Source organism: Danio aesculapii, chromosome 20 (genome assembly GCF_903798145.1).
Source record: "Danio aesculapii chromosome 20, fDanAes4.1, whole genome shotgun sequence".
NCBI lineage: Eukaryota > Metazoa > Chordata > Actinopteri > Cypriniformes > Danionidae > Danio > Danio aesculapii.
Window position 1 is genome coordinate 53153224 of NC_079454.1, and position 18124 is coordinate 53171347.

The window sequence follows — 18124 nt, forward strand, 5'->3', positions numbered from 1 at the left end:
TACCATTATAATTATTAATATTCAATATTTATCACGTACGCTACTGTTTAAAACATGAGACTATAGTTGTATTTAAACAAATTAATTTTATTGTGCAGAGAAATGCATTCAATTAATGGAAATAGATTGTAAAGACATTATAATGGCATAATATAGACTTTAAAAAATAATATTGTTAATAAATGCTGTTTGGAACAATTGAGCATGAATAAATGATGTTTACATTTATAGGTTTACATTTATAGGTGAACTATCGCTTTTACACCATGTTTTCTAGTGAAGCTTGAATCAGAAACACTCATAAGCATCTCTTATAGTCGTGAAATTAACCTAATGACACTCTGAGATGTTTAATTATCAAATAAAATCTGCATTAACATGACTCAGTCTTCATAGTGGCTGGAAATACTTTTCAGGCCTAATTAACCTACATGAACCTGAGCTGATTAGCACATATAGTCCATTAAACACTGCAGTAGTGAACAGTAGCTGGCTTAATTTGTTTTTTCATTAAAACATCTTAAAACCTCTAGAACAGTGATGTTTTATGATTGTTTCCTTCTATTTTATATATATATTATTAGTCATGTTATATATATTATGACTGAACCCTTAAAGAAAAAGTAGGTGATATTATTAGTATCTAGTAGTAGTATAGTAGTAGTATTAGTAGTAAATAGTGAGAAACCTGATTAATATTCAATTGATATTTCATTAGTGCATTAAATACCAACAGTGGACCAACTTTTTTAAGTAATGGTAAACCTTAAAAAAAAAAAAAAAAAAAATATATATATATATATATATATATATATATATATATATATATATATATATATATATATATATATATACCCACCGGCCACTTTATTAGGTACACTTTACTAGTACTGAGTAGGAACCTCTTTTGCCTTCAGAACTGCCCTAATCCTTCGTGTCATAGATTCAACAAGCTACTGGAAATATTCCTCTGAGATTTTGCTTCATATTGACATGATAGCATCACACCACATCCCAAAGGTGCTCTATTGGATTGAGATCTGGTGACTGTGGAGGCCATTTGAGTACAGTGAACTCATTGTCATGTTCAAGAAACCAGTCTGAGATGATTCACGCTTTATGACATGGTGCGTTATCCTGCTGGAAGTAGCCATCAGAAGATGGAGACACTGTTTCAAGACTCATCAGACCAGGCAACGTTTCTCCAATCTTCTATTGTCCAGTTTTGGTGAGCCTGTGTGAATTGTAGCTTCAGTTTCCTGTTCTTAGCTGACAGGAGCGGCACCCGGGGTGGTCTTCTGCTGCTGTAGCCCATCCGCCTCAAGGTTGGACGTGTTGTGTGTTCAGAGATGCTCTTCTGCAGACCTCGGTTGTAACGAGTGCTTATTTGAGTTACTGTTGCCTTTCTATCAGCTGGAACCAGTCTGGCCATTCTCCTCTGACCTCTGGCATCAACAAGGCATTTGCGCCCACAGAACTGCCGCTCACTGGATATTTCCTCTTTGTCGGATCATTCTCTGTAAACCCTAGAGATGGTTGTGCGTGAAAATCCCAGTAGATCAGCAGTTTCTGAAATACTCAGAGCAGCCTGTCTGGCACCAACAACCATGCCATGGTCAAAGTCACTTAAATCCCCTTTATTCCCCATTCTGATGCTCGCTTTGTACTGCAGCAGATCGTCTTGACCATGTCTACATGCCTAAATGCAGTGAGCTGCTGCCATGTGATTGGCTGATTATAAATTTGCGTAACGAGCAGTTGGACAGGTGTACCTAATAAAGTGGCCGGTGGGTGTATATTCATTAAAAAGTTAATACTAATCACTGTGTGTGTGTGTGTGTGTGTGTGTGTGTGTGTGTGTTTGTGTTGTGTTTGTTTTCAGGGTGCCTGGAGACATTGATGAAGTAAACGCACTGAAGTTACAGGTGGACCAGTGGAAAGTGCCCACCGGCCTGGAGGACCCACATATTCCAGGTATCCCACAATCCTTTTGTTTGATCCAATAGATGTAGCTTCATCTGCAGGGCATTATGGGTAATATTTGCCATCCGTGCATCTTTGGCTAATTTCATACGATACTGTAATATGTGATGCACTAATCTTCTTTCAGAATAGTAAACACGCTAGACTGAAAATACTTTGAATAAGTTTTTGCTCACTTACTAGTGAACTTAGTAATTTGTCATTATTAAAAATGTTAATTTGACCAGGAAAACCTCTCGAGATATGTAATCTTTTTTTCAAGAGTGTCATAAATGACATACAAAGATATTAAAAACAAATAAAAACATATAAATCAATACAAAATACAGTTAAGCTTGTAAACCACATAACTGTACCACAATTGCGATTACAGCCTCAAGTCTTTCTGAATATGACGCCACAAGCTTGGTACACCTGTCTTTGGGAATTTTTGCCCATTCCTCTTTGCATTACCTCTCAAGCTCTATCAGGTTGGATGGGAAGCGACGGTGTACAGCCATTTTCAGATCTCTCCAGAGATGTTTAATAGGATTTAGGTCTGGGCTCTGGCTGGGCCACTCAAAGATATTCACCGAGTTGTGAATTGTTGTTGTTGTGAAGCCACTGCGTTGATATTTTGGCGGTGTGCTTTGGGTCATTGTCCTGCTGGAAGATGAACTGTTGTCCCAGTCTGAGGTCAAGAGCACTCTGAAGCAGGTCTTCATTCAGGATGTCTCTGTACATTGCTGCATTCATCTTTCCCTCTATCCTGACTAATCTTCCAGTTCCTGCTGCTGAAAAACATCCCCACAGCATGATGCTGCCACCACCATGCTTCACTGTAGGGATGGTATTAGCCTGGTGATGAGCGCTGCCTGCTTTTCTCTAAACGTAACGCCTGGCGTTCACTCCAAAGAGTTCAGTTTGAGTCTCATCAGAGCAGAGAGTTTAGTTTCTGATGGTCTGAGAGTCCTTCAGATGCCTTTTGGCAAATTTCAGGCGGGGAGTGTCTTTAGTCTGGCCACTTTACTTCATGCTTGGTTTGTACTTTGACATGCACTGTCAACCCTGGGACCTTATATAGACAGGTGTTTTCAAATCATGTCCAATCAACTGAACTTACCACAGGTGAACTCCAAATAAAGCTATTATACTCCTTTTTAGAAGATGTAAAATGCATCTCTGATGTGCCTAGAGCATGTCTGTGAAGTTTCAGCTCAAAATACCACACAGATAATGTTTTCTAACTGTCTAAAACTGACCCTTTTAGGCTTTGATCCTAATTGTGGCGTTTTGGTGACTGTCGCTTTAAATTCAAATGAGATTGTGCTCTTTTCTGAAGAGGGCGGAGCTACAAACACCTGTGTGTCACCATAATGACAGATTCAAAACTCCATTGCCAGACGGCTGCTTCTCACTCTGGGCTGTTTATGCTAATGAGGGAGAGATTTTCACTTGTGGGCGGGGCTTTCCCACTCTTATGACATCAAACTAAGGGAGAATGTCAATCAAAGTGTTTCTGCAGACTATTTTTATCAAGTCTGATTATAAACAATAGAATTGATTAATTTTAGTCATTTGAGGCTGGAGATAGTTGAAGTGCTCTTTAAGCACCATACTTAAGTGTTAGTACTGTTGTGCTTTAATCTGATGACACTATCAGTATATTAAGTGTCCGTGGAGGCGTGAAAATGGCACACAACAACTGAAATCCATGCAAAACGTTTACTTGAATAACAGTCGCCCAGTGCAGAGGGGTTTCTTAACCATCCACACTGGAACCTGCGAGCATACAACTGAACTAAAATCACTCACAACAGTTAACTAACTTCCCGCGTGATGACAAAACAGCATGGGAATGGCTAATGCACAACTTGTGACTTAACGTAAAGTAGCTGTAAGCTTAATAAAAGTCCTCGTTTCTGTTAATTACTAAACACTACAACAGTACTAAAGTATTCAACATGTTTTGTACTTAAGTATTGCAAGTAGTTTATTCTAAAATTTACTACTCAAATACTGAAAGCAAAAGTACAAGTAGTGTGTTATGTAGTTATTTTAAAAAAGCAAAGACATCATATTGTTTTGTTTATTTTAAATATCTTTTTTTGGGGCACGTGATTAAGCAGAACGAAAAAAACAAAAAGAACCATATATCCATATTTATATATATATATATATAATATACATTTATATATACATATGATGGGACCATTCAGCGTGACACAGCCTTTGTGATAGCCAGCTAGTTAATGTGAAGTGAACCTCGCAGCATGTTATGATCCGCGGGTAGCTAATGTTAACTTATCTAACGGTAGCACTTACAGGTAGCTCAAACTGCTGTGTTTTGTGTATTATATTATTTTGAATTATTATTTTATATTATTAGTTCTTCAAATTCGACGGTGAATTTTTGAAGGCCTTTATTTCACAATCTTTCGGAAGGCAGAGTATCTTTCACTACGACAAATGCAAACATGGACTCTAAATAGGGCCACGGGTGTCTTCCTCATCGCCACGAACAGTTGAAAGTGAAAGAGTTGAAGCTGGAATTTCTGGGTTTTCCATGTCGAAAACAAAGGGGCAGCAGGCAGCGCTGTCTTCTTTGATCGTCTGAATGATGACGAGCCAGCTTATTTAAACCTGTGACCGAGCCATCTGCTGCTCTGGTAGTGATAATGAGGGTTTGGAATGATTCGTAACATTTTTATAATTGTAATGAGTAACTATGCAGCACATATAAAAATCTTTCGGACTAACAGTGTTAAACTCATCGAAGATATGTACTGAAGTAAAAGTGGAAGTGGGAGAAAAAAACAATACTCCAGTACAGATTCAGCCTTTTATGGCCCATTTCCACTGAGTGGTGCGATACGGTTTGGTTTGGTACGCTTTTAAGGCTGTTTCCATTGTCAAAAGTTGTACCAAACCGTACCGTACCACTTTTTTGGCACCCTTTCGAAAGGGTACCAAGCACGAGAAAGGGTACCAAAAGGCGGGGCTAGACGCGCAGCTGAACACTATTGGTTTACAGAGATACGTCATTCGCTTACGCAACAAGCCAGAATGAAAACAAAATACCCGCCATGTTTAAAATACACACACAGCCGAGAGATTACAGCGGAATTATAAGTACATATAATAACGAGCCATGGTCGATCTGAGCTCAAACAAACCTTGTTGTCGTCTTGATGAACAGCCACAAGGCCAAAATGAAGAGCAGAATCTACCCTGTGCCTTGTAGTTTTTTTACAAGGCAGTCTGAAGCGCGAGCGGTTTCGCTTTCTTGCTAGCGCTTGCGTGCGTCTAACATTATATCTGAAATAACAAACTTCTTCAGCTGATGATAACCTGCGCTTGATTATTGACGTGCTTTTGAAACCCGATCCTGTCAGACACTGACAAACGCGAGAGTGAAGCGCGAAGAAACAAAGGAGAAGCCGGAAAAAAATGAGCACATTATTTATCAGCAAACATGAACAAAATGCCATGATTAACTAACTTATTATCTTCACATTTTGGACTAATATGAACCGGGAATGATGGAATTACTCTAACAGAGGCTACATGTGCTGCTGAAGATTACAGACACAGATGAGAGGTTTACACTGACTGTGGGCTATATTTTGTTGTTTTGAACCTAAATACTGACGAAATGTCTACTTTATGTAGTTCTTCTGTAGTTGGTAACATATCGGAGACTGTAAAGGGCTGTTTGTGTTTATATGTTCATTTATTTATTTATTTAATATAATTACAGACGTTACAGTAGGCTGTTTCACACTGTCATTGATCTGCAGTTATAATCAACTCATGTTCATAGTAAAGTTAGTAATAAACATTTATACACAAGTATTTATGTGTATGAAGCATCTGTTTTATGAGAAGTGCTTCTCATATGATATGTGAGCGACCCATACAGCTTTATTGTAGACATTTCCTCGAGTGAGAATGACGTCGACTGAAACTTTCTGTCATACACCACGCCCACCAAAAAGGTACCCTTGGTAGTGGAAATGCAAGCCTGATAAAGGTGACCCGTACTGACCCGAACCGTAGCGTACTGTACCAGTCTGTGGAAACGAGCCATTAGTACTTAAGTACAGTAGTAAAGTAGTTCTACTTCGTTACTATACATCTCTGTAAACAACATATTTAAAACAGAATTAAAATTACACAGGAGAGCTAATAATATAGCTTTCAGCGTACATAAAGAAATCAAATTATGTTAGTTTTTTCCAGCATTGTGCGGACCTTTAAAGGCCACCTATTGTGCAAAAATCACTTTTATAAAGGGTTTAAACACAGTTGTGTGTCAGCAGTGTGTGACTATAGCCAGCTTCTAATGGTAAACATTGATAATTACATTTTTTAGAATCAGACTTGATCAATACAGTCTGCAGAAACACTTTGATTTGCATTCTCCCTTTGTATGATGTCATCGGAAGGAGAAAGCCCCGCCCACTAGTGCCCATCTCTCCCTCATTAGCATATAACATTAGTCTTGTTTTTGAATCTGCCATTATGCTGACACATATGCATTTGTAGCTCCGCCCTCTGTCTAAAAGAGCACAATCTCATTTGAATTTAAAGCGACAGTCACCAAAACATCACTATCAGGATCAAAACATAAAGGGTCAGTTTCAGAGAGTCAGAAAACATTATGAGAGGGTTATTTTGAGCTGAATCTTCACACACACACACACACACTAGGGACATCAGAGACTTATTATACATCTTGTAAAAAGGGTCATAATAGGTCACCTTTCAGGAAGATATTTCCGGGGACACCTGAGATTTAGATTTCATCTTGTGAAAAGGGCCTAAAGGAAGCGCTTCAGCACTAATCTTTGGCTGTCGTTGTTGTATTAGTGTGGGATTAGTCCAGCTCTTTTCTGTGCTGTATGGCGCTTCACACCTGTAGCCTGAGGCGTTCTGCAATGGCCCACTTCTCTCTGAATATAAATAGCTCCAACTTCCCACACACAGTAGGAGGATCAACAACTCTCACAGCCCTTTCCTCAAGAGGAATACTGCTTTATTCTACAGCAGTACAACGCATCACATCGTTTAGGCATCTTTCAGCTTTTACTCCTCATTACACCTATTTGTTGCATATTTTAAAGTAAGTTTTAATCAGGAGTTTGCATGTTCTCCCTGTGTTGGCGTGGGTTTCCTCCGGGTGCTCCGGTTTCCCCCACAGTCCAAACACATGCGCTAAATATAGGGGAATTGATGAACTCAATAGTGAATGAGTGTGTATGGGTGTTTCTCAGGGCTGGGTTGCAGCTGGAAGGGCATCCGCTGTGTAAAACATATGCTGGAATAGTTGGCGGTTCATTCCGCTGTGGCGATCCCTGCTAAATAAGGAACTAAGCTGAAGGGAAATGAATGAATGATGTTTTAATCACTTTAATTTTCTGCTGCTTTAATTTCTGATGCTTGTTTTGTGTCGTTTTATGACTCTTTTGGCTGAAAGCGACACTTTAAGGTAATTCTGTCATCATTTATCCATCCTCAAAACCAGTTTGAGTTTCATTCTTCTGCTGAACAGAAGATAATAAACAAAACAGCCATTGAATTTCATAGTATTTCTGTTCTTATGGGTGTCAGTGTTTCCATCCACCTATTTATATGCCCTTATTGTAATTGTGCATAATAATATACTTAATGGTAATGCCAAGATGCGCATAATACACAGAGGTGGGTAGAGTATCCAAAATCTATACTCAAGTAAAAGTACAAGTACTTGCGGAAATATTTACTCAAGTAAAAGTAACAATCTTAAAAGTTACTTGAGTAAAAAAGTACCTTATGAAAAAATTACTCTAGTAAATAGTTACTAGTTACTTTTCATTATATATATATATATATATATATATATATATATATATATATATATATATATATATATACATAGTTGAAGGCAAAATTATTCGTGATTTTTTTTTCCCAAAATTATGTTTAACAGAGCAAGTAATTTTTCACAGTATTTTCTATATATTTTTTTTTTTATATATCTATATCTTATTTGCTTTATATCAACTAGAATAAAAGCAGTTTTTAATTGTTTAAACCCATTTTAAGGTCAGTAATATTAGCCCCCTTCAGCAATATTTATTTTGATTGTCTACAGAAAAAAGCACCATTAATGATTTGCCTAATTACTGCTTCCTAACTTGTCGAATTAACCTAGTTAAGCCTTTAAATGTCACTTGAAAATATCTTTAAAAATATCTAGTCTAATATTATTTACTGTCATCATGGCAAAGATAAAAGAAATCAGTTATTAGAGATGAATTATTAAAACTATAGAAATGTGTTGATAAAATAATTTTGTTAAAAATAATAATTATACATACACAGACCATTTTATGTTTAAAAAAATAATGTTTAAATGTTATATTTGTATTGGTTAACAGTGTGAATGACTAATATGTGCAGGGCTAATCAGTTATTCCATTAAACAGCAGTTTCTTTAGTTATCCCTAGGGCCAGATGGAATCTGTGGATGTTTTTTGCTATTTCTGCTGAGAATTTTGGTAAAAATCTGCGGATTTCTGTGGAGTTATTTTGGGAGTATCATAACTAAAACCTTAATATGGCAAATAAAAAATAATATCTTTAACTTGTATTTAATGTTTAAAATGCAAATCCAATTAGATTCACTTTATTTAGTAAACAAAGCAAGTCTCTCATATAATATCTCTACTAAAAGACAGAAAATGTTACTGTACAAACTGCATTACACATAAATCAGATGAACATTTTCATATTAGCCAATAATATTACTGTGATTAATTTAAAAACTGAATAAATATAGATTTACACACATTTACTCAAGTAAATAAACAGAAATAACGATGGGCTAAAAATCTGCGGAATTCTGTGGAAAATCTGTGGAAAATCTGCGGAATTCTGTGGAAAATCTGTGGAAAATCTGCGGAATTCTGTGGAAAATCTGTGGAAAATCTGCGGAATTCTGTGGAAAATCTGCGGAATTCTGTGGAAAATCTGTGGAAAATCTGCAGAATTCTGTGGAAAATTTGCAGAATTCTGTGGAAAATCTGTGAAATTCTGTGGAAAATCTGCGCAATTCTGTGGAAAATCTGTGGAAAATCTGCGGAATTCTGTGCAAAATCTGCAGAATTCTGTGGAAAATCTGTGGAAAATCTGCGGAATTCTGTGGAAAATCTGCAGAATTCTGTGGAAAATCTGCGGAATTCTGTGGAAAATCTGCGGAATTCTGTGGAAAATCTGCGGAAAATCTGCAGAATTCTGTGGAAAATCTGTGGAAAATCTGTGGAAAATCTGCGGAATTCTGTGGAAAATCTGTGGAAAATCTGCGGAATTCTGTGGAAAATCTGCAGAATTCTGTGGAAAATCTTCAGAATTCTGTGGAAAATCTGTGGAAAATCTGCGGAATTTTGTGAAAAATCTGTGGAAAATCTGCGGAATTCTGTGGAAAATCTGCGGAATTCTGTGGAAAATCTGTGGAAAATCTGCGGAATTCTGTGGAAAATCTGCGGAATTCTGTGGAAAATCTGTGGAAAATCTGCAGAATTCTGTGGAAAATCTGCGGAATTCTGTGGAAAATCTGCAGAATTCTGTGGAAAATCTGGAAAATCTGCGAAATTCTGTGGAAAATCTGCGCAATTCTGTGGAAAATCTGTGGAAAATCTGTGGAAAATCTGCGGAATTCTGTGCAAAATCTGCAGAATTCTGTGGAAAATCTGTGGAAAATCTGCGGAATTCTGTGCAAAATCTGCGGAATTCTGTGGAAAATCTGCGGAATTCTGTGGAAAATCTGCGGAAAATCTGCAGAATTCTGTGGAAAATCTGTGGAAAATCTGTGGAAAATCTGCGGAATTCTGTGGAAAATCTGTGGGAAATCTGCGGAATTCTGTGGAAAATCTGTGGAAAATCTGCAGAATTCTGTGGAAAATCTTTAGAATTCTGTGGAAAGTCTGTGGAAAATCTGCGGAATTTTGTGAAAAATCTGTGGAAAATCTGCGGAATTCTGTGGAAAATCTGTAGAACTCTGTGATAAATCTGGAAAATCTGTGGAATTCTGTGGAAAATCTGCATAATTCTGCGGAAAATCTGCAGAATTCTGTATAAAATCTGTGGAAAAATCTGTGGAAAATCTGCGGAATTCTGTGCGCGCAGATTCTGTGTGGGCCTAGTTATCCCATAGTTACTATTAATAAGGTTCAAATTTGGAGAATGTTGACACCACTACGTGTTTTTTTCAGGTTGGAGCTGTCATTCATGTATATGTTGCGATGTCAGTTCGATGCGTACGTCACATTATGAAAATATTATTCTTGTTGACATCTTAGAGTAAAAACATAGACTCAACTTGAGGCGGGGTGATCTGGTCCAAGTGAGAGGACGGTCACTGCACAGAGAGCGTGACAGTCCTTCTCGGAATGGCAGATGGTGACATGGCAGGACAGCAGTATAAACTCACACGTCTTCCTAAACTTCAGCCATTACCGAAATTCAGCTCTATCCGAAAGCGGGAGATAGCAACCTCACAACCTCTCCAATGCAGCACCTCGCGACATTTGCAAATAAGTCATATGGATCATATTTATTATCATTAGATTAGCCTGTGTGCTTTTATTTTTAGGAATTTCTGACATCCAGTCAGGTAAGCCTGACAAATATCTGACATATTGATAATTGCAGCCAAAAAAACAATCACAAGGCATTGGTTACTTACTGAAACCCCTACAATCCAAGAGTGGTTGGAAATTTTATATGACAATTTTATTATGTTATGGAGGGCGTCACGGTAGTGTGATTGCTTCACAGCAAGAGGGTCACTGGTTCGAGCCTCGGCTGGGTCAGTTGGCAGTTTGCACGTTCTCCCCTTGTTGGTATGGGTTTCCTCCGAGTGCTCCGGTTTCCCCCACAGTCCAATCACATGCTCTATAGGAGCATTGATGAGCTAAATTGGCCGTAGTGTATGAGTGTGTGTGTGTGTGTGTTAATGAGTGCGTATGGGTGTTTCCAAGTGATGGGTTGCAGCTGGAATGGCATCTGCTGCATAAAACAGATGCTGGATAAATTGGCGGTTCATTTCACTGTGGCGTCCCCTGATTAATAAAGTCGTAAAGAAAATGAATGAATGAATGTTATGGAAAAAAGACATTTTCCCTTCACCTTCAGATGAACGTATTCAGAAACGCCTAGACCACTGAATATGGAAGGTTACTCTATCCAGATTTTGTAGAAGCATAAAATAATTGCTTCTTGATTTTAATCTGCAAGGTAGGCATTTCTTATTTAATAACCAGTAAGCTTTCTCTCACAGTCTCCTCTTCAGACTAAGAACAAAGATTTAACATTATTGAATACAGAGTTTGACTATTAGGTGTAAATGTGACCTTACCAGAATTGTGTAAAAATTGTTATTAATATCGTTTACATTATTATTTTATTGTTATTATTTACTTTGTTTATTTCATATTTTACACTGTGTTTTGTTCATTTCTATATTGTATAAAATGTTTGCCAGTGAAAATTGTGTTCCTCTTCTAAGCTGAAATATTATATATTGGATATGCTGCTACAATAAATATACATAAAAAAAAGCTGGTGTGCTCAACGGAGTAGGATAAGCTTTTCTTCAGATAAAGATAAATGTGCTTAAACTAAAATAGAAACACATTTAGTGAGTAAACTGCGTGATGGAGTTCTATCAGGTGCTGATTAGATGTAAATGTGTGTTTGAGAGTCTTCGCATTAATGTTATTTAGCCGATGTTTCCAGCTTTCCATTGTTGCAGATCTGAAATGTTGTTTTGCTGATTGCAAAAGGCCTCAGCGATCAGTCCGCTATCACATTGCTTGAGTATTACAACCCCAAATCAGAAAAAGCTTGGGACAGTATGGAAAATGCATATAAAAAGTAATGATTCTAAATTTACTTTGACTTGTATTTCATTGCAGACAATACGACAGACATTATTTAATGTGTTCCTCATCATTTTTATTTTTCAAAATAAACACTTAATCCAATTTTGGTTTTGAACACATTTAAAAAAAGTCAGTAAAGCATTTACCACTGTGTAATGTTGCCGTTCCTTTTCAGAACACTTAAAAGGTGTTTAGGGACTGAAGACACCAAGTGATGAAGTTTTAGGTTTAATTTAGTCTCATTCTTTCTGCAAACAAGTCTTAAGGTGGGCAACAGTACAGGGTCTTCATTGTCCCATTTTGCGCTTTAAAATGCGCCACACATTCTCTATTGGAGACAGGTCGGGACTGCAGGCAGGCCAGTCCAGTACCTGTATCCTCTTCCTCTGCAGCATGTCAAAATCTGTCAAATCTCTGTGTGCTTTCAGCATTAATGGAGCATCACAGAAGAGCAAGTTACCTTTGCCAAGGGCACTGACACAACCCCATACCATAACAGACCCAGGCTTTTGGACTTGTTGCTGGTAACAGTCTAGATGATCCTTTTCTTCTTTGGTCTGGAGCACATGGCGTCTATTTCTCCCAAGAAACACCTGAAATACTGATTCATCTGGGCACAGTACTGGTTTCCACTGATTCCCTGAATCATTTTGTTATATAATTAATTATTCAGGTCGTGCATTATTTGTTAAAAAAAACTGCGTTTCCTCCAGTTATCTCTGATGTTTGGTTTCAGGTTATTTTTGCGAGTTCACCGGTTGCTTCCGTTCCCAGAAATCATTCACAAAGCTGCTTTTATTCATTGACCCATATTCACCACCAGAGTCTCCCTTTGGAGCCATTTCTGGAAATCTAGTAACATGAGAAGTAATGAAGCCATTAGGAAGTAACACACTTCTGACACACTGCTCTTAAAATGCCAGAATAACACAGATGATACTGAGCTAGTGAACTAAACCCATTTAAAAGCGCAGTTCAGACAGAAATGTTAATTCTGCCATCATTTTCACTTGTTTCAGACCTGTTTGAGTTTCTTTATTCTTTTTAACACATGAAGAACGCTGTAATAAAAAGCAGCCATTGACTTTCATTGTATTTTTTTGTTTTTAAAATGGAAGTCAATGGCTGCTTTTGTCCACCATTCTTCTAACTATCTTGTTTTGTGTTGAATAAAAAAACAATTTCAACCATTTAAATGTGAGTAAGGCCCTTTCCACAAGACCGTGCTTATTTTCACAAACACATTTATTTCTACGTGGTTTGACTGTTCATCCACATGAAAATACAGCATCAGGTGACTGAAATCTGAAATTTCTGAAAACTCTGGCCAGGGTGAAGATTTTGCGAAACTCAGGGTACAGTGTGGTCGTGTGGACGTTAAAAGCAGAGTTTTTGCCTCATGACTTCTTTCTGCTTTCTGCATCCTGATTGGCCAAAACAGCTGGGTTCACACCACCGGAGAAGATGCTTTCAAATTCTGTGCACTCAGTTTTTAACATCAGTCTGAATGATGTGTGTTTTTGTAATATCCAGCAATGATGCATTTATTGAACCCAGGCTCATTGAAAATAACATATTTCTGATGTGCTAGAATATAGACAGCACCCTCTAGTGATTTTGTCATCTTTAACCAGAAACGAAATATACCTGGAGTAACATATTTTACATTTCAGTGTACATTTAAGATGACAAAATCACTAGAGGGTGCTGTATGTTTTTATTTCAAATATGAAATACGTTACTTAGAGTACCTTTCCTTGTACGTTTCAGATGTCGAATCCACTAGAGGGCGCTGTCTGTATTTCTGAAATAAGTAACTAAGAGTACCTTTCCTTGCACGTTTCAGATGTCGAATCCACTAGAGGGCGCTGTCTGTATTTCTGAAATTTGTTTCTTAGAGTACCTTTCCTTGTACGTTTCAGATGTCGAATGCACTAGAGAGCGCTAACTACATTTTTGCAAATCTGAAATACATTACTTAGAGTATCTTTCAATGTACGTTTCAGATGTCGAGTCCACTAGAGGGCGCTGTCTGTATTTCTGAAATAAGTAACTAAGAGTACCTTTCCTTGTACGTTTCAGATGTCGAATCCACTAGAGGGCGCTGTCTGTATTTCTGAAATAAGTAACTAAGAGTACCTTTCCTTGTACGTTTCAGATGTCGAATCCACTAGAGGGCGCTGTCTGTATTTCTGAAATACGTTACTTAGAGTATCTTTCCTTGTACGTTTCAAATGTCGAATCCACTAGAGGGCGCTGTCTGTATTTCTGAAATACGTAACTTAGAGTTCCTTTCCTTGTACGTTTCAGATGTCGAATGCACTAGAGAGCGCTGTCTGTGTTTCTGAAATACGTAACTTAGAGTTCCTTTCCTTGTACGTTTCAAATGTCGAATCCACTAGAGGGCGCTGTCTGTATTTCTGAAATACGTAACTAAGAGTACCTTTCCTTGTACGTTTCAGATGTCGAATCCACTAGAGGGCGCTGTCTGTATTTCTGAAATACGTAACTTAGAGTTCCTTTCCTTGTACGTTTCAGATGTCGAATGCACTAGAGAGCGCTGTCTGTATTTCTGAAATACGTAACTTAGAGTATCTTTCCTTGTACGTTTCAGATGTCGAATCCACTCGAGGGCGCTGTCTGTGTTTCTGAAATACGTAACTTAGAGTTCCTTTCCTTGTACGTTTCAGATGTCAAATGCACTAGAGAGCGCTGTCTGTATTTCTGAAATACGTAACTTAGAGTACCTTTCCTTGTACGTTTCAAATGTCGAATGCACTAGAGAACGCTGTCTGTATTTCTGAAATTCGTTTCGTAGAGTACCTTGTACGTTTCAGATGTCGAATGCACTAGAGAGCGCTGTCTACATTTTTGCAAATCTGAAATACATTACTTAGAGCAGGGGTCACCAAACTTGTTCCTGGAGGGCCGGTGTCCTGCAGATTTTAGCTCCAACTCTAATCAAACACACCTGAACAAACTAATCAAGGTCTTAGGTATACTTGAAACACCCAGGCAGGTGTTTTGAGGCAAGTTGGAGCTAAACCCTGGAGGGACACCGGCCCTCCAGGACCGAGATTGGTGACCCCTGACTTAGAGAATCTTTCAATGTTAGTTTCAGATGTCGAATCCACTAGAGGGCGCTGTCTGTATTTCTGAAATACGTTACTTAGAGTATCTTTCATTGTACGTTTCAGATGTCGAATCCACTAGAGGGCGCTGTCTGTATTTTTGAAATACAGAGTACTTTTCCTTGTACGTTTCAGATGTTGAATCCACTAGAGGGCGCTGTCTGTATTTCTGAAATACTTTACTCAGAGTACCTTTCCTTTTACATTTCAGTTGTCGAATCCACTAGAGGGCGCTGTCTGTATTTCTGAAATACGTTACTTAGAGTATCTTTCATTGTACGTTTCAGATGTCGAATCCACTAGAGGGCGCTGTCTGTATTTTTGAAATACAGAGTACTTTTCCTTGTACGTTTCAGATGTTGAATCCACTAGAGGGCGCTGTCTGTATTTCTGAAATACCTTACTCAGAGTACCTTTCCTTGTACATTTCAGTTGTCAAATCCACTAGAGGGCGCTGTCTACATTTTGGCAAATCTAAAATGCGTTACTTAGGGTATGTTTCGTTATATGTTTCAAATGGTAAATACACTAGAGGGTGCTGTATATATATTAGCAAATCTGAAATATGTTATTTAGGGTATGTTTAAGTATGTTTCAGATGGCAAATCCACTAGAGGGCGATGTCTACTTTTTCGCAAATCTAAAATATGTAGAGTATCTTTTGTTTTACGTTTCAGATGACTAATCCACTAGAGGTGGGCGCTGTATATATTTTAGCAAATCTGAAATAAGTTATTTAGGGTATGTTGTGGTATGTTTCACATGGCAAATCCACTAGAGGGCGCTGTCTACGTTTTCTAATCTGATATACATTACTCAGAATACCTTCTGTTGTATATTTCAGATGACAAATCCACAGAAGGGTGCTGTCTACTTTTTGGAAAATCTGAAATGTTACTTAGGGTACCTTTTGTTGTACGTTTTAGATGAATTCCACTAGAGGGCGCACAAGTTTTATTTTGTTTCATATGGCAGGTCCGCTGTCTACATTTATGCAAAACTGAAATATGTTATTTGGAGTATCTTTCATGGTACTTTTCAGATGACAGATCCACTAGATCCAAATCCACTAGATGTCTACATGTTTGCGAATATGAAATGCGTTACTTAGGGTACCTTTTGTTGTACGTTTTAGATGAAATCCACTAGAGGGAGCTGTCTACTATTTTACAAATATGAAATATAGTACTAAGGTTACTTTTTTGTTGCAAGTTTCAGATATGTGTCCTTCTTGTTTAAGTCCGCGAGAGGTCAGCGCTTGTCAATTTCCCTAAACCCAACCAATACTGTTTTCAGTAGCAAACAAAGGAGGTTTACCTTGATTTTGCATTACTTTAATCTCTTTTGTCGTCCTAAATGTTCAGCATCACAAGTACACAAATGGCTCGTTTCCACTGACTGGTACGGTACGGTACGGTACGGTTTGGTACGGGTCACCTTTATCAGGCTTGCGTTTCCACTAACAAGGGTACCCTTTTGGTGGGCGTGGTGTATGAAAGAAAGTTGCAGTCGACGTCATTCTAGCTCGAGGAAATGTCTACAATAAAGCTGTACGGGTCACTTACATATCATATGAGAAGCTCTTCTCACAACACAGATGCTTCATACACATAAATACTTGTGTATAAATGTTTATTACTAATTTTTTAATGAACATAAGTTGATTATAACTGCAGATCAAAGACAGTGTGAAACAGCCTACTGTAACGTCTGTAATTATATTAAATAACTAAATAAATGAACATATATAAACACATACAGCCCCTTACAGTCTCCGATATGTTACCAACTACAGAAGAACTACATATAGCAGACATTTCACCCGTATTTAGGTTCAAAACAACACAAAATATAGCCCACAGTCAGTGTAAACCTCTCATCTGTGTCTATAATCTTTAGCAGCACATGTAGCCTCTGTTAGAGAGTAATTCTGTCATATTAGTCATATTCATATTAGTCCAAAAGGTGAAGATAATAAGTTAGTTAATCATGGCATTTTGTTCATGTTTGCTGATAAATAAAGTGCTCCTTTTTTTCCGGCTTCTCCTTTGTTTCTTCACGCTTCACTCTCGTGTTTGTCAGTGTCTGACAGATCGGGTTACAAAAGCACGTCAATAATCAACCACAGGTTATTATCATCAGTTGAAGACGTTTGTTATTTCAGATATAATGTTAGACGCGCGCAAGCGCTAGCAAGAAAGCGAAACCGCTCGCGCCTCAGACTGGCTTGTAAAAAAACTACGGGGCACAAGGGTAAATCTGCTCTTCTTCTTGGCTTTGTGGCTGTTCATCCAGACGACGACAAGGTTTGTTTGAGCCCAGATCAACCATGGCTCGTTATTATATGTATATATCATTCCGCTGTAATGTCTCGGCTCGTCGGCTGTGTATTTCAAACATGGCGGGTTTTTTGTTTTCATTCTGGCTTGTTGCGTAAGCGAATGACGTGTCTCTGTAAACCAATAGCGTTCAGCTGCGCGTCTAGCTCAGCCTTTTGGTACCCTTTCTCGTGTTTGGTACCCTTTCGAAAGGGTGCCGAAAAAGTGGTACGGTACGGTTCGGTTCGGTACGCTTTTTGTCAGTGGAAACGGCCATAAAAGCGTACCAAACCAAACCGAACCGTACCGTACCACTCAGTGGAAACGGGCCTAAAGTACAAGTACACAAAATTGTCCAAATGGAGATATATGTGGAGTAAACTTTATCAGTTACAAATCATAGACACTGTTAAGTTGTTTCGTGGTCTTTCATTGGCGTTGTGCAACAAAAATAATCCCTTATAATAAACTGTATTTTAAAAAGAATTAAGTGAAATGTAAATGAAATAATTAGTAAAAATAATATGAAAAAAATATCTGTTAATGAACAGTTTCTGTATTGTGTGTGTTTTGGGTTTATTTACGGTTGTGAATGGCATTAGGGGATGTTGAGCTTTGCTTCGTCGACTTTTGACGTTGAAAATTCAACTGTACAGTTTAACAAAGTGACTTTATTTTAGTCATTTGAAATAATATAATATATAATAAATAACATCTAGAGAAATAAATCTGTAAAATAAATAACAGAGAATGTGCTGCAGTTCATTACAAGGTGTTTGTAGTGTAA

General features: G+C 37.8%; 1 protein-coding gene across 1 annotated transcript in view; it reads left to right on the forward strand.

The window, feature by feature from the left end:
* arhgap39 (Rho GTPase activating protein 39) overlaps positions 1–18124 on the forward strand; it is a 150498-nt gene that overhangs the window by 119596 nt on the left and 12778 nt on the right. The window contains exon 9 of the mRNA XM_056481548.1: positions 1883–1974. Coding sequence (XP_056337523.1) covers positions 1883–1974 — 92 coding nt within the window. The remainder of the gene's footprint in view (positions 1–1882; positions 1975–18124) is intronic.